At 25.2% G+C, this 25,548-nt stretch overlaps 2 protein-coding genes across 2 annotated transcripts in view; one reads left to right on the top strand and one right to left on the bottom strand.

Annotated features, from left to right (window-relative positions):
• LOC122505523 (follistatin-related protein 5-like) overlaps positions 1-25,548 on the top strand; it is a 477,342-nt gene that overhangs the window by 113,940 nt on the left and 337,854 nt on the right. Inside the window, exon 3 of the mRNA XM_043617200.1 lies at positions 20,686-20,772. The gene's annotated coding sequence lies outside the window, so the exon portion shown is untranslated. The remainder of the gene's footprint in view (positions 1-20,685; positions 20,773-25,548) is intronic.
• LOC122505529 (acyl-CoA Delta(11) desaturase-like) overlaps positions 1-25,548 on the bottom strand; it is a 63,672-nt gene that overhangs the window by 3,703 nt on the left and 34,421 nt on the right. Inside the window, exons 3-5 of the mRNA XM_043617211.1 lie at positions 19,785-19,915; positions 8,680-8,885; positions 784-966 (exon numbers count right to left, since the gene is read on the bottom strand). Of these exons, the coding sequence (XP_043473146.1) occupies positions 784-966; positions 8,680-8,885; positions 19,785-19,915 (520 nt within the window). The remainder of the gene's footprint in view (positions 1-783; positions 967-8,679; positions 8,886-19,784; positions 19,916-25,548) is intronic.

The raw sequence follows: 25,548 nt of genomic DNA, 5'->3' as shown, positions 1-25,548 counted from the left end.
GAAAATAGAAATAATTGAATTTTCTTAGGAAGAATTTTTATGAAAATAATTTATATCTTTAGAACAATATTATTAATGATTTTAAAAATAATTGAATTTTTTACATATTATTTTCTCAAAATTGTTCATATATCGAAAATAATTGAATTTCTGTGGAAAATTTTATCCTTTATGGAAATAATTTGAATTTTTATGAAGAATTTAATGAAAATTTAAAAAAATAATTGAATTTTTATGAAGAATTTCATGAGATTTTTTAAAAATAATTTGAATTTTTATGAAGAATTTCATGAAAATTTTTAAAAGTAATTGATTTTTTGAGAAGAGTTTCATTATTTACAGAAATAATTGAATTTCTCCTAAGAATTTCAGTACAATTTTTCAAAATATTTGTATTCTTTCGAGCAATTTTATTAATATTTTAAAAAAATAATTTAATTTTTTCCATAATTTTTTTTAAAATTCTATTTAAAAAAAGTTGATATTTTTAGCAAAATTTTTCTTTTAATTTTTTTCCGATAATTTTTAAAACCATATTAAATTCAATTTTTTTTTCATTAATTTCCACATTGTCATGGAAAGTTGATTTTATAGTATGTATAGCAAAACCTCTTTTCGATATGATAGAAAAAATCAATACCACGTATTGTTTCAATTTTGTTCACAATTTTTTTCATCCATGTCTTTTTATTTTCCCTCCTTTTTTTTTTTGTTGCCAAAAATAGAAAAATGTTGAATCTGTATTTGAGGGGGAAAAAAGTAGAGAGAGGGTTCGTTATATACCTATTGTATGGCCGATTGCCCCACATGTGTGCGAAACTGTTGACGAGAAAGGTTGCATTTAGCAGCCAGATGTAACGAATGATGACAGCGTGGATGCTGATGTACCAAGTTTCATTCCAACAGTAAACGGGTATTAGAGTTGGCAGAACGAAACACAAGGACAACATGATGGGCTCATAGAATCTGTAAAAATAACACACACATCAAAATTCATATATTCTGTATGGAGAATGGGAAAAAAAGTTAGTCATAACTTGTGATTTACTTTTTTACTGCATCAGAAATACTGTGTTGTATAAAATCTGGAATATGTATTGAATGTACAGGCACTTGGGGATTTTTGTTTTGTTTTTATCAACTTTATCATTTAGTGTCTTTATTGTCTTTATTGTCAAGATAAATCATCTGTTTTATGGCAAAAGTATGTTTCTAGCATTTATAACGTTTATCAATGTTATGTGAACTGTTTTAACGTCACCACTTGATACTTATTGCTATAGAGTGAAATCAGAGTTTTAGTCGTAAATATATACGAATGGATTTGAATTCGGCTGGTTTCATCTGAAATTGATTAACGAGACTTATCTGTTTATTAGAGATTGAGGGAAATTGAATTTGTGCAATTTCAAATGGAAAATTCAAATAGAAGAAAATATCAGAGGGTCGATGATTTCAACTTCACTTTTATACATGGTTATTTATTTTCATTTTCACTTTCATAAATAGAGCATCATTTTCACTTTTGATTTTGCAATAATTACAGGCTTTCATTTTCACGACATTGATTTATCCCTTTTTTTTTAGTTTTTATTTTTACTGTGAATATATTTGGAAACAGAATTTTTCTTTGAGTGATGAAAATAATTTAAAAAACTTTTAGAACACAAAACAAAAATTTTAATTAAAGTTATGTGAAAAATTTAATTTTTCAGCAGTGATTTTGTAAATGAACAAAAATCTTTTTCTCTATAGAGAAAAATCACTTACAATTTTTTAAACGTAATTAATTTTCAACCCAAAAAGTTTTTTTTTGTTAAAGTTATGAAAAAATTAATTAGAAGCAGAATTACAACAGTTCAGAGAATTCAGGGAAAAGTTAAGGAAAGTAAAATTGGTCAGGAAAATAGAGGAAAAATACGGGAATTTTATCAAAAGTACTGGAAAAAATTAAATTTTTAGAATTCATAAATAATTCATATATAATAAAATTCATCGCGAGAATTTTAATTATTTTTAATAGAATTTTAATTAAATTATTCAAAATAAATGAATTATTCTTTTACATTTTTATAAAATGAATAAAAAAAATTCAATTATTTTCAAAAATTGTAATAAATTCCTTTTGAAGAATTAAATTATTTTTGTAAATAATAAAATTCTTGGCAGAAATTCAATTATTTTTAAAAAATTTCAGAAAAATTCAATTATTTAAAAAAATTTTCATAAAATTCTTCATAAAAATTCAATTATTTCTAGAGATGTGCAAAAAGCTCGAAAAGTCGAGCCGAGCCGAGCCGAAATTTTTTCGGGCCGAGCCGAGCCCGAGCCGGCTCGATGTATCGAGTACTCGAAATTTTCGAGTACTCGGGTAAATTCGAGTACTCGATTAAATTCGAGCACTCGAGTGAATTCGAGTACTCGAATTTTTCGAGTACTCGAATGGATTCGAGCTTTTGACTTACTAAAAAAACTATTAATAAGTAAAAAATTTCGAATTTTTTTGAATTACTGAATCAATATTTCTATTTGCTAAATATAATAAATGCGAAAATTCTATGAATTTTCTCTAGAACTCGAATTTACTCAGAGCTCGAAAAAATTCGAGTACTCGAATTCCCTCGAGTGCTCGAAAAATTCGAGTACTCGAATTAACTCGAGTACTCGAAACTATTCGAGCTTTTTACACAGCTCGGCTCGGCTCGAACTCGGCTCGAGCTCGAACTGATTAGGCTCGGCTCGGCTCGGCCCGAAAAATGAAAAGCTCGAAAAAGCTCGCTCGAGCCTCGAGCCTCGAGCTTTTTGCACAACTCTAATTATTTCCATAAAGAATAAACTTTTTCACAGGAATTTACTTTATTCAGATACAATTTTAAGAAAATTTATGAAGAAAAATTCAATTATTTAAAAAAAATTGTAATGGAATTATTGCAAAGAATTAAATTATAATTATAATTAAAATACTTAGCAAGAATTTATTTATTCATGCAAATTTTCATAAAAATTCAATTATTTTCATAAAAAATAAAGTTTTTTACAGAAATTCAAAAGAATTCTATTATTTTTATAAATAATAAAATTCTTCACAGATATTCAATTATTTCCAAAAATTGGAAATAAAATCCCTCGCAGAAATTCAATTATTTTAAAAAATTTAATTATATTTTTAAAAATTTTCATAAATTTGTTCGAAAGAATTAAATTATTTACAAATTGTAATAAAATTCTTCAAAAGAATTCTATTATTTTTATTTTAATACAATTTGTATCAAATTATTCAAAATAATTGAATTATTCTTTTAAATTTTCATAAAATGAATTAAAAAAATTCAATTATTTCCATATTCATACAATTTTAAGAAAACTTATAGGGAAAAATTCAATTATTTAAAAAAAAAATTTAATAAAATAATTTGAAAAGATTTAAATTATAATTATAAATAAAATTCTTTGCAAGAATTCAATTATTTATTTCTATAAATATTAAAATCCTTAGCAAGAATTCATTTATTCATGAAACTTTTTATAAAAATTCAATTATTTTCATAAAGAATAAAATTATTCACAGAAATTCAAAAGAATTCTATTATTTTTATAAATAATAAAATTCTTTACAGATATTCAATTATTTTCAAAAATTGAAAATAAAATCCCTTGCAAGAATTCAATTATTTTTGTAAATACTAAAATTCTTCGCAGAAATTCAATTATTTTTACAAATTTTCATAAAATTCTTCATAAAAATTCAATTATTTCCATATAAAATAATATTCTTCTCATAAATTCAATTATTTTTGTAAATAATGAAAAATCTTCGCAAAAATTCAATTATTTTTACAAATTTTGATAAAATTCTTTATAAAAATTCAATTATTTCCATATACAATAAAATTCTTTATAAAAATTCAATTATTTTCATAAAGAATAAAAATCTCTGCTGAAATTCAATTATTTAAAAAAAAATTTCACAAAATTCTTCATAAAAATTAAATTATTTTCATAAAGAATAAAAAATTTCACAGGAATTATATATTATATACCTATTATTATAAATAAAATTCTTCGCAAAAATTGAATTATTTTTATAAATAATAAAATTCTTAACAAGAATTCCAATTTTTTTGAAAATTTTCATAAAAATTCAATTATTTGTGTAAATAATAAAATTCTTCGCAAAAATTCAATTGCTTTTAAAAATTTTCATAAAAATTCTATTATTTTAGTAAATAATAAAATTTTTCGCAGAAATTCAATTATTTTTACAAATTTTCATAAAATTCTTCATAAAAATTCAATTATTTCCATATAAAATAATATTCTTTGCAGAAATTTAATTATTTTAAAAAATTTTAATAAAAAGGTGTTTGAAAGAATTAAATTATTTACAAATTTTCATAAAATTCTTTAAAGGAATTCTATTATTTTTATTTTAATACAATTTTTATCAAATTTTTCGAAATAATTGAACTATTTCTTTTAAATTTTAATAAAATTCTTTGTATTATTTAATTATTTAAAAAAAATTTTTAAAAAATGTTTTCCTAAGAATTGAATTATTTTCACAAATAATAGAATTCTTTGGAGAAATTATACTTTTAATAAATTCCTCGAAAAATGTAATCATTAAAATTTTTTTTTTTAAAATGCTTTGTATTCAATTTTAAGAAATAATCAAGTATTCTATCAATTATTATTTATTTTTGTATTTAAGTAATTGAATTCTCTTTTGAACTTTTTGACTGGAATTGATTTTAAAATGAATTTCTATTAAAATTTTCGATAATAATAATTGAATATTAATATTACTTTATTGTATGAATTTTGAAAAAGCTTTCACATTGTAATTATTTTATATTTTTAAAAAATTAATTTTTTTTCTTTTTAAAAGTATTTTTAAATTGAATCGAATTTTTGAAGAATTCTAACTAAATGTTTGGAAAATAATTGAATTTCATAAAAATTTAGAACTGAAAGGATAAGAAAAAAAATTAATATTTTTTATAGAAATTAGGGAAAGAATAAAATTTTTGTGATTTTTCTAAATCGACTAAAACGAGTTTTTTAGTTGTCAAATTTAATTTTTCGATAGTTACTTTTTTAACTACTTTTTTCAGTTTTAAAGTTACTTTTCGCTGCTTTTCTAACATTAATTTTTACTTTTGCGCTTTTATAGAATTTAAGGTACCGAATTTAATTCTTACTTAAACATTTTTTTTTTAATTAATATATAAAAGATGTGGAAGGTGTTGATCATAGTCAATTCATAATTAGTAAATAGATGTTAAATTTTTTTTGTTTTAATTTAATAATAGAGAAATTGTAAAAAAAATTCATTTTTCTTAATTAAATATTCGGAAACCAATTAAGATTTTTTATTCAAACAATTTGAAGATAAGGGAGTGTAAATTTTTTCTTTTTTTGAATTTTCATTAAGTACTTTTAATGCGTATCAAGAGATATCACTCTCAGCAGCTTCTTAATTCAGGTTGAGCTTTAAGTTCCTTTATTTAAGATTCTTTTTCTCCACGTTGAAGCTAAGCTTAACGTTTAATCTTCAATTTAAAAAGCGAACTCTTAAGATCAAGTTAATAACACTCATTTCAGTAACTAATTTTATTCTCGAGTGGAAAACGCACTGGAAAGCGTGGATTTTGATGGGAATTTTATATTCATTTACTTTTATTATTATCTAAATCACTGCAGCTTAAGAGAATGAGCTTTTTTTAAGGAAAATTTAAATTTTACTGATATTTATCTATTTCTATAATATTTTTAATAATTTAAATTAATTGTATTATTATTATTATTATTATTATTATTATTAAATTAATAATATTTATTTATTCATTCACTTATGAAGTTATGTTTTCAAATGTTTCTTCAATATTCGTTTTTGTTCTTCTTTCTTCTATCTTTTTGTTTCTTTGTTACTTATCCTTTTAATATTTTGCACTAAGGGTATAAAAAAATTCATATCTTGGAAAAAATATTTAATTAATAATAAATATTTATTTACAAACGTTTATTTCTATTTTTTTGAAAATTTACTTATTCTCATACACATACTGTAAAATAGAAAACATTTACTTCGAGAAATTTTTATTCTCACTATTAGAGAATCGAAAATCAAATTCAAACTACAAAATCGCACCCTAGAAATATTTGAATTCTCGCGAAGGATTTTATTAACATTTTTTTGGTAATAATTGAATGTCTGTGAAGAATTTTATTATTTATAAAAAAAATTAAATTTGTTAAGAATTTTTTTACAATTGTTATAAATAATTTAATTCTATCTAACCTTTTCATTAAAATTTTTAAAATTATAAGAACTGAATTTTTATGAAAAAATTTATTTTTTATGAAAACAATTAAATTTTTATGAAAACATTTTAACATAATTGAATTTTTATGAAAATTTTCAAAAAAATTGGAATTCTTGTTAAGAATTTTATTATTTATAAAAATAATTCAATTTTTGCGAAGAATTTTATTTATAATAATAGGTACATATAATATATAATTCCTGTGAAATTTTTTATTCTTTATGAAAATAATTGAATTTTTATGAAGAATTTTGTGAAATTTTTTTTAAATAATTGAATTTCAGCAGAGATTTTTATTCTTTATAAAAATAATTGATTTTTTATAAAGAATTTTATTGTATTTGGAAATAATTGAATTTTGATGAAGAATTTTATGAAAATTTGTAAAAACAATTGAATTTTTGCGAAGATTTTTCATTATTTACAAAAATAATTAAATTTATGAGAAGAATATTATTTTATATGGAAAATAATTGAATTTTTATAAAGAATTTTATGAAAATTTGTAAATAATTTAATTCTTTCAAACACCTTTTTATTAAAATTTTTTAAAATAATTAAATTTCTTCAAAGAATATTTTTGTATATGGAAATAATTGAATTTCTAATGAAGAATTTTATGAAAATTTTTAAAAGCAATTGAATTTCTGCGATGAATTTTAGTATTTACAAAAATAATTGAATTCTTGCGAGAGATTTTATTTTCAATTTTTGAAAATAATTGAATATATCTGTAAAGAATTTTATTATTTATAAAAATAATAGAATTTTTTTGAATTTCTGTGAATAATTTTATTATTTATGAAAATAATTGAATTTTTATAAAAATTTTCATGAATAAATGAATTCTTGATAAGGATTTTAATATTTATAGAAATAAATAATTGAATTCTTGCGAAGAATTTTATTTATAATTATAATTTAAATCTTTTCAATTATTTTATTAAATTTTTTTTTAAATCATTGAATTTTTCCCTATAAGTTTTCTTACAATTGTATGAATATGGAAATAATTGTATTTTTATGAAATATTTAAAAAATAATTGAATTTCTGACAAGAATTTTATTATTTACAAAAATAATTTAAATTCTCCAAACGATTTTATTGAAATTTTTGGAAATAATTGAATTTTTTTAATTCATTTTATGCGAAAATTTAAAAGAATAATTCAATTATTTTGAATAATTTGATACAAATTGTATTAAAATAAAAATAATAGAATTCTTTTGAAGATTTTTATTACAATTTGTAAATAATTTAATTCTTTCGAACAAATTTATGAAAATTTTTAAAAATATAATTAAATTTTTTAAAATAATTGAATTTCTGCAAGGGATTTTATTTCCAATTTTTGGAAATAATTGAATATCTGTGAAGAATTTTATTATTTATGAAAATAATAGAATTCTTTTGAATTTCTGCAAAAAACTTTATTTTTTATGAAAATAATTGAATTTTTATGAAAATTTGCATAAATAAATAAATTCTTGCTAAGTATTTTAATTATAATTATAATTTAATTCTTTGCAATAATTCCATTACAATTTTTTGTTTAAATAATTGAATTTTTCTTCATAAATTTTCTTAAAATTGTATCTGAATAAAGTAAATTCCTGTGAAAAAGTTTATTCTTTATGGAAATAATTGAATTTTTATGAAGAATTTTATGAAAATTTTTTAAAATAATTGAATTTTTATGAAATTTTTTTAAAATAATTGAATTTCTGACAAGAATTTTATTATTTACAAAAATAATTTAATTCCTCCAAAGGAATTTATTACAATTTTTGAAAATAATTGAATTTTTTTTATTCATTTTATAAAAATTTAAAAGAATAATTCATTTATTTCGAATAATTTAATTAAAATTCTATTAAAAATAATTGAAATTCTTGCGATGAATTTTATTATTTATGAATTCTAAAAATTTAATTTTTTCCAGTACTTTTAAGAAAATTCTCTAACTTTTTTCCAATTTCCTTGACTAATTCCAAGTTTCCTTGACTTTTCCTTGAATTCCTTGAACTGTTGCAATTTTGCTTGTAATTAATTTTTTTTATTACTTTTACAAAAAAATTATTGAAGATTGAAAATTAATTACGTTTTGAAAATTTTAAGTGATTTTTTTCTAGAGAACATTTTTTTTCTTCATTTACGAGATTGCGATTGCTAAACATTAAATTTTTGACATTTTAATTAAAAGAAAATCTTAAAATTTAATAATGAAATGTCTTAAAATTTTTTTAAATTATTTTTATCATTCAAAGAAAAATTCTGTTTTTAATGGATATTCACAGAAAAAAAAGGGATAAATTTTTTTTTTTTGGATTTTCTTTTACAACTAAAACTCACTTGTCGAAAAACTGAATGACCGGATCAGCGGCGATATCGCTCATATCGATTTCTTTTCCATTTTGAATGACATCAGGATGCCTCTTCATCATCAGCCATCCCATGTGAGAGAAAAAGAATCCACGATTAGCATTGTGTGGATCCGCCGTTGTTTCCGAGAAACGATGATGAGTTCGGTGATCTCTTATCCATTTGTACATGTGTGTCTAGTACACAAAAAAGAAAAAAAGAGATGAAGATAAAAAAAAACATTGGAAATTTCACAATCAAACCATTTGAAGTAAATCAAAAAAGAAAAAAAAAATCGTTTAATTCTTCTCTAAAAAAAAGAAGAAATCGCAATAAAAATGAAAAAAGAGATAAAATAAAAAAAGTACTTGAAATTCAATGTACCGTAATATCCATTAGAAATTCCAAGGGTAATTTTTGAATTTCCAATTGAAAGTTTTGGGGAATTGTAATTACTTGGAAAATGTAATGGACCATTAGATTAGTGTCTTTGAAAGTTTATTGACTTTTAAAGTTGTTGTGTAAGAGCAGAAGGGAGAGAAGATTGCTGTTGAGGATTATTGGATTTTCAAAATTACCTAAATAATTCCGTTCCAAAAGTTTATCGCAAAATTCACTCTTATATCGTTTATATATAGTTTATCACAGACGATTGAACAAATTTTCTCTCTTGATTTGAAAAATTATCTTCTATTAGCAAGAAATTAAATTCTAGTTATAGAAGACTTAACTTCTAATTAACAGGCGTTGCATTCATCTACTAAAACCTACTATTTACTACTTTTTTTACGATTTGGTACCATTTGGATACTTTTCTTTTATTTGTTACATTAAAAGCTACCTTTTTCCATGTTTGAGAATTTACATTCAAAAATTTTTAATAAAATTCCTTAAAACGATTCAATTATTTTCAAAAATGTTTTGTAATTCAATTATTTTTAATATCTTCTATTTTAATAAAAAATTTCCGACAAGAATTGAATAATTTAAAAAAAAAATTTTATAAAATTCTTCGCAAACATTTAATTATTTTGATAAATAAAAAAAGAAATTCAATTATTTAAACAGAATTTTGCTAATATTTTTCGAAAAAAATCAATTTATTATTTAAATAGATTTTTATCAAATTCTTCGCAAGAATTCAATTATTTTTATAAATAATAAAATTCTTCTCTAAAATTCAATTATTTAAAAAAAAATTTTAATAACAATCGTTACAAGAATTCAATTATATTTTTATAAATATTAAAACTCATCGTAGAATTTCAATTATTTTTAAAACAATTTAAAGTAAATTCCTCGAAAAATGTTATTATTTGTAAAAAATCTATTAAAATTCTTTGAAACAATTCAATTATTTTTAAAAAATTTTAATAAAATTGTTTATAATAATTGAATTGTTTAAAAAAAAAATTTTTGAAAGAATTAAATTATTGTCAAAATTTTTTTTTAATTCAATTATTTTGATAAATAAAAAAATGGTCACGTAGAAATTCAATTATTTAAATAGTTTTTTATAAATTTCTTCGCAAGAATTCAATTATTTTTTAAAATTTTAATAATAACCGTTGCAACAATCCATTTATTTTTCTAAATATTAAAATTCATTGCAGAATTTCAATTATTTTTACCTAATACAATAATTTTAATCCAATTTTATTTAAATACTTTGAAAGATTTTCATTATTTTTAAAAAGATTTAATGAAATTGTTTACAATAATTGAATTGTTTTCAATTTTATTTGAATAAAATTTTTTGAATGAATTATTTTTAAAAAAATTATTTCTTAAAAAAGATTTTTTTTTAAATTCTTCTCAAGAATCCAATTATTTTAAAAACTTTATTAGAGTTTGGTGACGAAAATTCAATTATTTTCATAAATAATAAAACTCATCGTAGGGTTTTAATTATTTTTAATATAATTTTAAATTAATTCCGCTAAAAATGCAATTATTCTTAAAGATTTGAATAAAATTCTTCGAAAAAATTCAATTATTATTTAAATAGATTTTTATAAAATTTTTCGCAAGAATTCAATTATTTTTATAAATATTAAAATTCTTCTCAGGAATTTAATTATTTTTTTAAATTTTAATAATAACCGTTGGAAGGATTCAATTATTTTTATAAATATTAAAATTCATCGCAGGATTTCAATTATTTTTAATAATTTAAATAAAATTCTTTAAAAGATTTCAATTATATTTAAAAAAAATTTTAATAAAATTCTTTATAATAATTGAATTGTTTTTAATATAATTTTAATAACATTTTTTAAAAAAATTCAATTATTTTCGTAATTTTTTTAAAAAGATTTTTTTTTAAATTCGTCTCAAGAATTCGATTATTTTAAAAATTTTATTGAATTTCGGTGACATAAATTCAATTATTTTCATAAATAATAAAACTCATCGCAGGATTTCAATTACTTTTAATATAATTTCAAATTATCTCCGCTAAAAACACAATTATTCTTAGAAATTTGAATAAAATTCTTCGAAAAAATTCAATTATTGTAAAAAATTTAAAATAATCTGTTTCTTAGAGTGTAATAATTATTTTCAATTCATTTTTAATTACATTTCTTGAATGAATGTAATTATTTTTAAAAATTTTAATGCAATTCTTCGTAAAAATTCAATTTTTTTAAAAAATGTTGATACGGTTCTTTATAAGAATTCAAATTTAAGAAATATTTAATTATTAATTAAATTATTTATTTTTGTATTTAAATAATTTAATTCTCGTAGAACTTTCGAATAAAAATTGATTTAGAATTGAATAAAATAAAATGATTAAAGTTTTGAATAATTTTATTTTCAAGAAAAAAAAAATGATTGAATTTTGATAGAATTATTTTTGTAATTTTTAGAAATACTTAAATTTTAAAAATGCGTTACATTGAAATCATTTAAAATATTTTAATTCCTGTAGACAAAATAAATCCTATATTTAAATATTTATTTTGAAAAATTATTCTATTTTTGAATGTAAATAAGAAATTATAAAAAAATTAATTCAAGTTTAATTTTTCAATAGCTACTTTTTTACTACTTTTTCTGTCTATAAGCTGCTATTTTCTACTTTTTTAAAATTAATTATAGAATACGAAGTCTGAATTAGAAGAATTATAACCTAATTTGGAAATTTTTCGATAGTTGAAGTTTTTTTTTTGTTATATCCACCAGAGTGGTAAAAAATAAAAAGAGAAAGAGAGAGAGGAAGAGAAAAAAGTAGTGAGAAATTGGGATTGTTTCGAGCGTTACTAGTTGAGAATAGTTTTGTAGTCTTTGGATCGATAGATAAGGATGTTAGAAGAAAGCTATTTAAAGCCACTTTGAAAGACGGGAAAAAAGGAAGAAAGAGAAATATTAGTTTCCAAAAACTTTAGACATTAAAGTATTTTATATGCCGGGTATAAATTTTCCAAATTCTTGCTTTAGAATTTAATAAATCTTTTTTCTGTGTGTTTTGTCTTTTTTGGATGATTTTCCACATTCAAGACATTTTGTTTTTATTTATTTTAAATAATATTGCATTTCTTGTTTAGCATATTATGTATTTTAACAAAAATTGTTTTCTTTATCTTGTATTTCCAGTATTTTTATATAAAATTTCGACTTTCTTTCTATCGTTTTCACGTTTTCTATTTTTCTTCTTCTACTTTGATAAAATTTGCCATCAATTCCCAATTAAATTTTGTTTTTTTCCTTGGGATAAATTTATTCCTAATGCAATGCGGTCGAAAGAAATGTAACCGCACTAACAACCAGGGGTTTTTCATTGAGAATGGTTCTCCTTTGCTTTTGGGTGAAACTTTTCTCTCTCAATTGGTTAGCGTTTGCAGTTTCTCCTTTTTCTCTGCCATTGTCGGTTCGTTTCGAGGCAGACATCGCGGCATCTACTACGACCCTTATAAGAGTCTCTCTGGTAGATTTTTCCACCCACTTGAATCATCCCTTCCTTCTCTCACTTTTTTTCATCTCTCTTTCTCTCCCTCCAGCCCCTTCGCTTTTCGTTCTAAGACTTGGTTCGATGCCCTAATAAACCGAGAAAGTGCATTTACGCCAAACAGTATATGGGAAAAAGATTCCCAGTGGTAAGGAGAGAACGCGACAAATTCTATTGTCAGTATACTACACTCGGTGAATTTCCACTTCTCTCACAGTGCCGTATTCCTTTACCCCTATGTATTATTCGATAGAACAGCCACACGCCAGAAGGAACTTTCCAGTTTCCAAACTAAAGCGCTAAATTTTCCATTAGGCGTGTCTTGACGAGAAATTACTTTGAAATATGTCTTTGTTTGATTAATAGCGGTATAATCTCGACTCAACGTGCGCAATATACGTTGGTAATTGTGCTACTTAAGCGAAATTTCTTGTCTTGCGAGAGGGAAAATTTTTTAGTCTGCAAAACGAATTGCGGAGGCAAAATTTGGAAAAAGATTTTGAGGAAAAGAAGAATGTCTTTCGGATTTTTGCATACAAAAATAGTAGACAGAAAAGGGATTAAGAACAGTAAAAAGTATTTTAGAAAAAGGTTAAAAGGAATAGATAAAATGTATAAAAGAATAAAATTGTAAAAAAAGGTAAAAAAGATAGTAGAAGAGAATAAGAAGGTAACAAAATAATAAATTAATTACTTAGTAATAGTTACGACGCGACGGCAGATTTAGAATGAGCGATAATGATGAGTTCCGTCTGTTTATATACGAACCGAAGTGACGCCGTGGTGGGGGCAGCGCGTCCGCATTGGTCAGTCGCGCGCATGTGTCGCTTAGAGCCAATGAACGCTCAGTCCCCCACCAGGCCGTACCGACACCACTATATAACGGGCCTCCCGTTCCCCACTATCATCACTTAACCAAAAATTAGTCGAACTGTTCGTTACCAAAATCACTACAACTTTTTCCCAAAATTCCCTAACATTCTTTTTCCTTTCTATCTAATTGTAGATTAATTCTGCGATTGAACCTATCCTAATTAATATTTTTTTCTAATTAACATAATAAAATTATAAATTTCTATCAATCCCTCGGAATTATATTCACCAGGGAAATTTATATATATATTTTTTCCTTCAAAATAAAAGCACGTAAAGTGTCTGAAACAAAATTTTGCATGGTTATTCATAATGAAGAAGAGGAGATGTGCTCATGAACCATAAATATATAAATATAAACAAAGGGAAAATATTCGAGACAGAATTCACAGTCGGGTTTATATGTGCATTCCACTTTCTGAGTTTCAATTTCAACCATGCATTTTAATAGGATAGATATACATACATACAAAAATATTTACAATACCACTATCCTTTAGATAATTTAATTCTCTTTATATATTTTGAGGGCAAAAAAAACACGCGCGAGAAAATATGTTTATTTAATTAATAGAATATTTTTCTTTCCAAACCAGTGGATTTATTTAATTCTCGACTCTAAATTAAATCGACCACAAGGATTATTCGATTTCTTTTTATCGCAATTTTTTTTTTTGCGAAATCTCTGAAAGAATTTGTTACTTTCGTGCAATCAGGAATTTTTTTTTTAATAAGAAGTTTGCTGCACGAAATTCAATGGAAGAAAATTCATTGTGTACATGTGTCAATTGTACGAAATGTCAAAATTCAAAAGCCGGACAACTGTTGTCTGACCACAGTCAATATAAAAATGCCAATCGACATTGCATCGTCTGACTGATAAATGCCATTTATTTTTGTGTAAAACTACGTAAACGGAAGTTGCTCTTCTGTCCCCCCTGCTCCACTATCTCTTCCCTCCCTCCCTCCACTCAATCGTGTTCGATTGGAGAGTGTCGAGAACAAGACATGTATAATAAAGGTAGCGCACGCGCTAGAATGAGAAGAAGTTTCATGTGAGGTGAATATATAGATATTTTGTTTACCCCGAGGTCGCGAAATTGCGAGAGCTAAACCGCAACTCGAGTTCTTGGTATAGGTACGGTTCGATTTGCAGCTACCCTATTTCCGATATACGTCGGATACGACGATAACACTTGAAATTCTCTCCCTCTCTCTGTTTACCTCCTGGCGTCCTTTACCATTTACACCGTTTCAGTCTCCATTTTAGTTGTATATCGTACGCTGTACACGACCTTCGAGAGCACGTGATGCTCGGGGAGAATGAGAAAAACTTTGAAATGCCGGCAATTGGAAGAAATAGGAATAAAGAAAAACTGATGAAAAGATCGTTTATTGGTCTTGTTAAGGTACGTTTCTTTCCTCAGTCTTTTCAGCAAAAATAAGTTGTTTTGAAAAAGAGGAAAAAAAGTCATTTAGAAATAGTTTTGTTTCCAATTTATTAATTACTGGAAGTTGTCTTTTAATTACTACTATAGTCTTTTGTAGTTACAAATTACGAACTTTCGTCTTTTATAATTTAAGTTTCTGAAAATTAACAAGATCTAAACTTGTTAATTTTGGAAATTTAAATTAAGTTTATTTTCATTAGAAGAGGGAATTAAAGTTGTGGAAAAGAGGAGAAGAAGAAAAACGAAAAAGCGGTAAAGAAAAAGATTATAACGTACAGTGGATATTAAAGAAAGAACGAGATTTAATTACGTATTAAAAACGACGACGCGACGGCAGATTTAGAATGAGCGATGATGATGAGTTCCGTCTGTTTATATACGAACCGAAATGACGCCGTGGTGGGGGCAGCGCGTCCGCATTGGCCAGTGGCGCGCATGAGCCGCCTAGAGCCAATGAGCGCTCAGCTCCCCACCACGCCGTACCGACGCCACTATATAACGGGCCTCCCGTTCCCCACTATCATCACTCGATCAAAAATGGTCGAACCGTTCGTTACCCAAATCACTACAAGTTTACAATTATTCACAAACTTTCGGTTTTTATTCATTTTCTTTCAGAAAGATAATTATTTATTTTTTTCTTCTATTCTGCAAATTCTACAGAATTAGTAAAAAGTATCTTAACTTTCGCAAACGAAGTATAATTTTGAATCTTTTTGCTAAGAGTACGAGCTCTTTTTATTGATTACCGCGTCGATTAAAAGTAGATTCCCACCAAGGAGAAAGAGAGAGAGTGTCGATATCGTACGGCAGAAAAAAATTCTTAATTCACCTTCATTAAGATTCAAAATTCTATCTTTCCCGCTTTAGGGATAACTTCATTAGCACTAATTTTGACGCAAACTGCGGTGATCATCGAAAATTACTTCTAGTTTTATAAATAGAATCAAGGATTTCATCTCAAAGAAGAAAGTACAATGTAAAAGTGAACCGAGTTCCCTCTAATGGGAAGGTAACGGAGATCCAGGAAAAGTTCGTTAAGGTACGAATATCGTTAGCGTCGAGAGGCACTCTTTTTTTAATACTTTCCTTCTCCTTTTTTCTTTTTTTTGTCTGAAATTCTCGAGGTAAAACGATTATCGAGTACGAACCAAGACGAGAACGGGGGGTTAAAGGAGGGAAAAATAAAACAAATCGGAAATGGTTGCGCATGGGGTAGAGAGTATAAAGAAGAGTAGTCAGGATTTAATGGAAGATATAGGATTGAGAAACGGTACGAGAAGAGAGGAAGAGAATATCGAGAGAGAGAGAAAGAGAGACAGAATGGGGAAAGAGGGAACAGTGAAAGGCTACCTTCCTCATGATAGTAGGAAAAAGGAGAAAAAGCGCTAAACCATCGAATCGACTTTCGGCATCGTGTTTTTAAATCCACTTTAATACAAAATCGTTATATTGAACCTGATCTTTTCATGCCTTGGAGTATTTGACACTGTCAATTATTTTTACTTCTTAGTTTACTAAAAAAGTGGTTTCTTTTACTTGTGACTAATAATAAATTCTAATAACTGTTAATTTATCTCTAATAGCTAATTAGTCGCAAGTGTCATTAATTATTTTTACTTTTTTGAGTTGTATTTCAATTTTATGTTAATAATTACTTTTTTTGGTTCAATAATCCTGTGAGGTCTAAAATCTGTCAAAATGTATCAATAGTCCCTTAAGCTCAATAATCATTCTAGCAAAATTCTATAATTCTTTCTCTTTCTTCTTACTGGGAAATGTATCCCATGCTTGATAAAGGGAAAAAATATAATTCGAACTTGTTGAAAATTACATGCAGTGAAAAGCAGAAGAGGAAGGAGAAAAAAAAGTTGTAAAATGGTAGTTTTGTTCCACAGTGAGTTGTTAAGATTCAGAATAAAGGGAATTCTCAGTCGACGAACTTGAAAGTAGAGTAATAGAGGAAGTAACACAAACTCGACAGGCTTCGAGAGATGTTCAAGTAGTGCTGAAGATAGAATTGTATTCTCCATACACTTGTAAAATCTTTCTTAGAAAGGTTTATCTCGAGACGAAAGGGAAGAGAGCATTAACATCAAGGTAAATAGTACCAAGTCCCTAGAATCTTTCGAATCTGATTGAGTGAGAAGAAATTTTATTCAAATAGCTTAGGAAATAAAAATGGCTATTTATTTCTAGGTCTAATTTTCTTTTTTAATTGAACACAAATTGATATTTGGTTATTAATTGTCGAATATTAATTCGAGTTAAAAATGAATGAATTTCTTTTCGATTGGAAAAAAATTATTTGTATTGCGATTTGGTGGTCGAGTCTTGAGTGAGGTTTGCAGTTCCCCAACGCTCTTTATATACGATTTCGGAACGATTGTGGTGGGGAGGGAGTGACTGTGATAAGTCCGTGGCGCGCTGTGAGGGGGGAAGACCAATCAGCGCGCTCTCCCCACTACGTCGCACCTCCGGCAGTATAAATACGGAGCGCAGAGAGTACCTCTAGTCATACTCTGCAATATTCTCCTACGGTTCGTTTCTAAACGTCAACAATATTTTTTTTAATTGCAATTATTTTTCGAAGTGATTCTTTTTTTGTTCTATTTTTAAATTAATTCTCAGCCACAGCAGAAGGAACACCATTTGAAACGCCTCGCCAGTGAATTAGTTAAAGAGTCAATCAGAAAAATAATAAATCTCTTAAATTAAAAAAAAATTCTAATAAATTTATAAACTTATTGTAAAGAAAGGTATTAGCGAAAGCACTTAAAAATATTTTTAAATATTTTAAAATTGAAGCAAACTTTAAATTCTTAAGTAAGAAATAAAAAAGCAATTTCTAATCAATACGGTTGGAATTAATTTAAAAGTAGAACATGTTGAGTTAAGTTTATTTTTATAGTGGATAAAAGGATGGAGTCGTTAAATTCGCATGACTGCTTTTAAACAAATTCCCAATTCACTTCTTTTCTCAACGACTTTCCACTACTGGAGTTCGTGATTTAACGACGGAAATTGTTTAAAGTAAATACGTGCCCTAGTAGATAGGTACATGTATGTGACGCAGTGTGTTAAAATGAATTCTTTAGGTAAGAGATTGGGGGGAGGTTTCCTATAAGATGACTCGAATCGTAAAGGGAAGTAAGACCTTCAACATTTTCTTCACTGCAGAAACAGAAACTAGGGCGGTACCAAAAAGCAACGTCATGAGAGAAAGATACGAAGAAAAAGATTGAGAGAGAAAGAGCCCAAGCGTTAAGAAGTACTTCGCTTTGGCTTAAGGCTTTTCCTCTCTCTTGGGAAAGAAGTGGATAAGGGGCCATTCGAGAGAGAGAAAGAAGGAAAAAGAGAGACTTGTATCGAGACACATTTTTCCCTTGGTTGATTTTTATTGCTCAAGTTTGAATCGACAAAAAGGCACCAAATCACATTGTTATCGTTTGCTTTTTTCCAAGTTAAATTTACTTTTTTTTTTTTTTTTTTTGAAAAAAAAGAAAACTCTTTATATTGAGTTTAAATAAAGGGATTATTTCTAACACCCTGTTTCAGCGGTTTTTCTTTTTCAAGTCTTCGATTATTTGACATTTTTTTTACTTTTTCAATTATTTTCAAAAAAGGCTTTACTTATTTTCGAAAAAGACGACTTTCTCACTCGTGTATTGTTAGTAATGTAGCTAATAAAATTTAAAAAATAAAATGTTTTATACTTAATATTGAATAAAACGACTTTTTTGAGCGTCAAAGTTGTATCGTGACGGTGAGGATCGTATTTCGACTTATTTGGAGAGTTTTTCTTCACAAGAGGACAAAAGGGTCACTTTTTCCACTAGGGGAAAAACACTGCTTTGACCACTAGTTAGAAAAGTGTCTTATTTTCCTCTAGCAAAAAAAACCGGTACTTTTGACCACTAGTTTGTTTTCGACTTGTAAATAAAATATCCTCATTGTCTATTAGTGGGAAAAGTGTAGTATTTTCCACTATAGTGGGTAAAGTGTCTTATTTTTTTCTAGCAAAAAACAGTACTTTTAACCACTAGTTGGAAAAGTGGTTTGTTTTCGACTTGGAAATGAAATATTCTCATTGACCACAAGTGGAAAAGTATCGTTTTTTCCCCTAGGAGAAAAAAGTCCAAACTCCGTTTTGTAAAACTTTTTCGTTTATTTTTCAATTATTTTCCAAAAATTCGATTTTGTTTTGAATTGATTTTAATAAAATTTAACTTTTTTAAATTTTTTCCATATAATACCACAATGGTTAATAAAAATTAAATATTAACTAATAAAATTTAGACAATAAAATTAGTTATTTTTCTTTTTTGAATTGTCCAAGTCTACTTCCTGTACGCCTTAAAGTCGTAACGAAATTTGCTTTTTTAATTCGCTATTTTTCGATCAATAATATTTATTTTGAAAACCTTCGAACTCTAATGTGAAAAGTTTAAATAAGCTAAAAGTTAATTAAAGAAGAAAGTCGGAGAGAAAATTCCCATATATTTTTTTAGTTTCCTCACTAATTCAAGTTTGCACTGAATAATAATTTGAAATGTGAAAATTGTTATGTAATAATTTTTTTTAACTTTAATTATATTTTTTAAATTTTAATTGTATTTTTTGTAGTATTTTCTTTTTTTAGTATTATTTAATAGGAGGTTTTTGGTAGTTTTTTTTAATAGTAATTTTTCCCCTCTTCTTTTTTTTTAGAGCTAAGAGAAAACAATTCATTGCGCCCATATCATTAATATGTGTGCAAACTTAAATTTAATTCGTGAATCGTAAAAAAGAGAAAAAAGTAATTTATGAAGATTTCTTACCTGACCTGCCATGCAATACAGATAAGCGAGAAATATTCTGAGCGGTAACTTTGCAGAGTAACTTCTATGAGCCCATAAACGATGAGCCCCAGCCGTGATACCTAAGCCCGCTGATATACCGTATAGTGGACCTAAAAGAAAGTATAAAACTGAAAATCTCAACTTGATCAAATTAAACTACGTAAAAAGAATATTTAAAACTTTTTATTATGCCATTACTGATAATATTTGGCTTGTGTGTCATTATTTTAATTCTATATTCTTCTAAAGTGGATATAATAATAACTGAATTTTTCATATGTATACTTTCAAAAAAATAGAGAAACTTTTCTATAAGCTGTTTACAAAAAAGAAAACTTTTTTAGAAGTTTTGTTTCGAAAAAAAATGTATTCAGAAGTGGATTTAGAAGTTTTATTAAAAAAAATATTTTTGGAGTGGATTTTTTAATTTTATTTTTACTTTGACTTTTAATTTCACTATTACTTTAACAGATTTTTATTTTTAGTTTGATAGATTTTTATTTTTACTTAGATAGATTTTTATTTTTACTTTGATAAATTTTTATTTTCAAAGTGAAAATAAAATCGAAAGTGTAAATAAAAATATATGAAAGTAAAAATAAAAATCTGTGAAAGTGAGAGTGAAAATTAAAATTAAAGTGGAAATAAAAGTTAAAGTAATTTTTCTTGTACGATTTTAATGATAATAATTATCTAACTGGAAATTAATGAAAAGCAAAAAAAAAAAAAAGAAAAAGTTCAGTTGCTTTACAGTTATCATATAAAATATTGAATAGAGAGAAAAATGAAATTGTTCATTTAAAAAGAAATATTTCCGATATATCATGTGAAAATTTTTATTTTTATGTTCTAATAATATTTTGTTATTTTCTTTTTGCAGAAACTTTATCGATGGGAGTTTTGTTTGCTCACGGAAAGGAATATTGTCTCGAGGGCTGCTTTTTCTGTTCCGACCTTCGACACAGAGGTAAGTGCACTTGATTTTTCTCCATCAGCAATATTCTTTCATTCGATAGTGTCAAGTGGACTAATTTTTTATCTTTCCTGTCAAGTCTCTCTGTCTCTTTCTCATTCCACTTGAAAATCATTACAAGAAAAAAAAATTACACACTTTTTACTGTAAAAAAAACGGTAATTATTTACTTGAATTTTGTTTTCTTTTCTAATTTTTTTATTAGTGTCAACAATAATGGTCACAAAAAAATAATCAAACGAAAAATAATAAAACGAAGTGATACTTGAAACGTGGTATTTACTACTTAGTACAAAAAAGAATTAAAACCAAAAATTTTTTTAGGAAGAATTATTAGTATTAAAACATTTGTCAGAAAAATTTATTAGTACTAACAATATTGGTAACAAAAATGACTGGTACCAACAATATTAGAAACAAAATTTATTGGTACCAACGATATTTGTAACAAAAATGACTGGTACCAACAATATTTATAACAAAAATTATTGGTACAAACAATATTGATAACAAAACTGATTGTTAAGAATCAATATTGGTAGAAAAAGGTATTCATATGAACAATATTGGTATGAAAAATGATTGGTACCAACAATATTGGTAATAAAAATGACTGGTACCAACAATATTTGTATTAAAAAATGACTGGTACCAACAATATTGGTAACAAAAATGATTGGCACCAACAAAATTTGTAAGAAAAATTATTGATACCAACAATATTGTTACAAATATTGTTGAGACTAATAAAATATTAGTAACAAAAAATTACTGGTACCAACAATTGACAACAAAAATTATTGGTCCCAAAAATATTGATAACAAAAACGACTGGTACCAACAATATTAAATTAATGGTACCAAAAAAATTATTAACAAAAATACAAACTGTTGGTACCAAATATATTGGTAGCAAAAATTGTTATTACCACAACAATTGACAACGAAAATTATTGGTCCCAAAAATATTGGTAACAAAAACGACTGGTACCAACAATATTATATTAATGGTACCAAAAAAATGATTAACAAAAAAACAAACTGTTGGTACCAAATATATTGGTAGCAAAAATTGTTGGTACCAAATACATTGATAGCAAAAATTATTGGTATCAAAAATGTCGTCAGTGATTATTATTGGTACCAACAATAATTGTAACAAAAACCCTTCTTTTTTCTTTGCTTCTTCGGTTTTTTCTTCTTTTTCTTTTTTTTTGTTTTGTTTTTTCTTCCCTTTTACATTTTTTTGTCTTCTTTATTTCTTTTTCCGGACTTTTTTGTATTTGTTTTCTTTTTTCATGGAGGGGAGGAAAAAAGATTAGTCAATATTCAGAGAATAAATATTGACGAGAGGCAAAGGCGAGGTAAAAAGTTCTATTTAAATTTTGAATTTGAGGGAGCACTCAGCTCGAAATGCGAAGTGGTCTCGCATTTTCCTTAAAACGTAACCCGCATCTCAAAAGGTCGCTTTTAAAATTTCAACGAATCTCGCACCTGATTCGCATATATTTATATATCGTTTCGCCACATAACACGCGTCGTATTACTCACGTTTCATCTTTTAGAAAAAATTACAAACATTTCTAAACTTTTTTTTCTCATCTCATGAAATTGAGAAACAGAAAATAATTGCATTAAAAGAAAGATTTAAAAACAGAAAAATGTCTTTTTAATACTAACTTTTAATAATACATTGGCAAAAAAATTATTATTGGTATCAACAATATTAATGACAAAAATGATTGATTCAAAAGTATTGGTAACAAAAATGAGTGGTACCAGCAATATTTGTAAAAATAGTTAATGGTTCCAAGAATATTGGTAATAAAAATATTGCTAACAAAAAATATTAATAAAAAAAATTATTGGTACCAACAATATTCGTAGGAAAAGTTATTGGTATAAAAAATTTTTGGTACCAAGAATATTTATTTATTTATTTATTTATTTCATATAAACGGGTTTACAAAATTTACCCTTTATTAAGAGAAAAAAAAAGAATATAAAATTTGGCAGAATAAAAAATTGGTAAAAAGAAAAATTATTTGTAACAAATATTATTAGTGCAAACAATGTTAGTAACAAAAAATATTCGTACCAACAATGTTGATGACATAAATGATTGATTCAATAAGTATTGGTAACAAAAATTAGTGGTACCAACAATATTGATAGAAAAAATTATTTGTACCAAGAATATTTGTAACAAAAATGATTGGTACCAACAATATTGCTAACAAAAATACTTACAACAAATAATATTTATAAAAAAAATTATTAGTACCAACCATACTGATAGAACTAATTATTGGTAAAAAAAAATTTTAGATACTAACTACATTGGTAAAAAAATTATTGGTACCAACAATATTGGTAAAAATATTATTGGTAACAAGAATATTGGTAGGAAAAGTTATTGGTAACAAAAATTATTGATACTAAGTATATTGGTGGAAAAAGACATTGGTAAGAAAAATTATTGGTACCAAAAATATTGGTAGAATAAATTATTTGTAACAAAAGTTACAATATTTGTGGAAAAATTAATGGTACCAACAATATTGGTACAAAAAAATTATTTTATTAACAATATTTGTGATAAAAATGATTGTTGTCAACAATATTGGTGACTAAAATAATTAGTATCAACGTTTTTAGTCTAGAATTCTATCAAAAAACAAAGCTCCCAGTTAATAGAGGGGCAAAAGAGGTAGAATCGAGTTAGGATAAATTTTTAATTTCCAGTTATTCCGCCGGGAATTTATAAACGAAGATAAAAGCTAAATAAATGTGGGTAAAAAAAGAAGGCGCAAAAAAAGTAGGCAAACATCAATATAGCAAGTGTAGGATATTTGTACAGTCATTATATGATTATGGAGGTAAACGGATGAAGGGAGGGTGCACGATCTATGTGGTCCATAATAATCCTTATCAGTGATGGTGCGAAGGACCTTCAAGCATGTCGAATCAGCAATGGCGAGGTGGTAATTACCGTACTGACGATTATCGAAAATCGATCGAGGTCAAGTCGGCGTTCCCTTAATTATCGAAGGGTACATATTCATGTCGTGTTTCAACTTTCGACCACTGGCATCGTGCCAACAACTACGAGTCGAGAAACAGAGTTAGATGAGGTGAATAAAAAACAGCCTGAGAGAAGGAGAGAAAAATATAGTCTGGGAAACACAGAAGCTGCAGTAGCATCCTATTCCATACTTATATCTAACGCTCCAATTCAATTCAAATAATGTTCTTGAAAAATCAGAGAGAAATCGACCAAAAATTTTCATCTATTATTATACCTTATTCCAATCGTCGAGAGACTTTCTTTCTTGGTTCAAAATTAAAAAAAAAAAGGAGCACACTGTGTTTTCAAATGTTCAAGTACTTTTATATAATGCAAAAATTTCTATCTCTCCTACTGCTGACAAATAATTTCAATAATAATATTCTGAAGAGAAGGTGACGATTTACTTTTTCAATATTATAAATGGTTTGCATGTGAAGAGAAATTTAAGTTTAAAACAATTCTTTGGTTAGTGATTTTAATTTTATTTGGCGATGGTGTAATTTCATTTAGTTTTTTTCACTTTCGGTTTCAATTTTTACTTTTTCTTTTTACAGATTTTTTATTTTTTACTTTCACTGCTTCCTTCACTTTGATATTTTTTCATTTTTCCGTTTAGAGATTTTTAATTTTGCTGATATTTATTTACATTTATATATTCTCTTTTTTTTTGATAGATTTTTTTTCAAAATAAAAATCTGACTAATGTAAAAGTTAAAAAATGGTTCAAAGAGAAAATTGTAAGCAAAAAATGAAAATAAATATTTTTTAAAGTCATATTGAAAGGGAAAATATGTAAAAGCGAAAATAAAAATAAAATGGAAAAGTTGGAAAAGTAAAAATAAAAGTAAAAATGAAAGTGAAAATGAAAATAAAAGTAAATATCAGGGTAAATAAAAACATTTTCAAGTAAGAATAAAAATAAAAATATATCAAAGTAAAAATGAAAGTAAAAGTAAACATCTATAAAAAAAATTAAAGTAAAAATTAAAATAAAGTTCAGAAAATATAAAAATTTTTTATAGTAAATATAAAATGAAAATAAAAATCTATAAAAGTTAAAGTCAAAGTGAAAATAAAAATAAATATCAGGAAAATTAAAAATCTTCTGTAGTAAAAATAAAGTGAAAATAAAAATTTATGAAAGCAATAATGAAAGTGAAAATGAAAATAAAAGTCTTCTAAAATAAAAAGATATTAAAGTAAAAATTAATGTAAAAGTAAATATGAAAATGAAAATAAATAACAAAAGAAATTAAAATCTTCTATTGTAAAAATAAAATGAAAATAAATATCTGTCAAAATAATAATGAAACTAAAAACAAAAATCTATAAAAGTAAAAATGAAAGTGAAAATGAAAGTAGAAATAAAATTACATAATCGAACCTCAGAAGATCATTTGTCATAAAATAAGGGCACTAAATATTCTCCAGGTTGACAGAGCAATTAAGTAATCTCATCCAATTTATCAAATCATTGGATATACAGAAGTAATTGGATAATATGTTATTTCAAAATAGATTTCCTCTTTCTTTTTTCTCCCCCTCAATAACAAAAATTATTCCTAAAAAATTAATTAAATGCCAAAAGAACAATTATTCATTACATTCATTATTCAAAATAAAAAAATAAAATATATTATTTAAAAAATATTAATTTTAATGAGCGAACATTCTTTTTGACTTATTATTGAGAAAAATAA

This window comes from Leptopilina heterotoma, unplaced genomic scaffold, assembly GCF_015476425.1.
Source record: "Leptopilina heterotoma isolate Lh14 unplaced genomic scaffold, ASM1547642v1 Lhet_36, whole genome shotgun sequence".
NCBI lineage: Eukaryota > Metazoa > Arthropoda > Insecta > Hymenoptera > Figitidae > Leptopilina > Leptopilina heterotoma.
The sequence above is the reverse complement of the archived record's forward strand: the minus strand, read 5'-3'. Positions and strand labels throughout refer to the sequence as shown.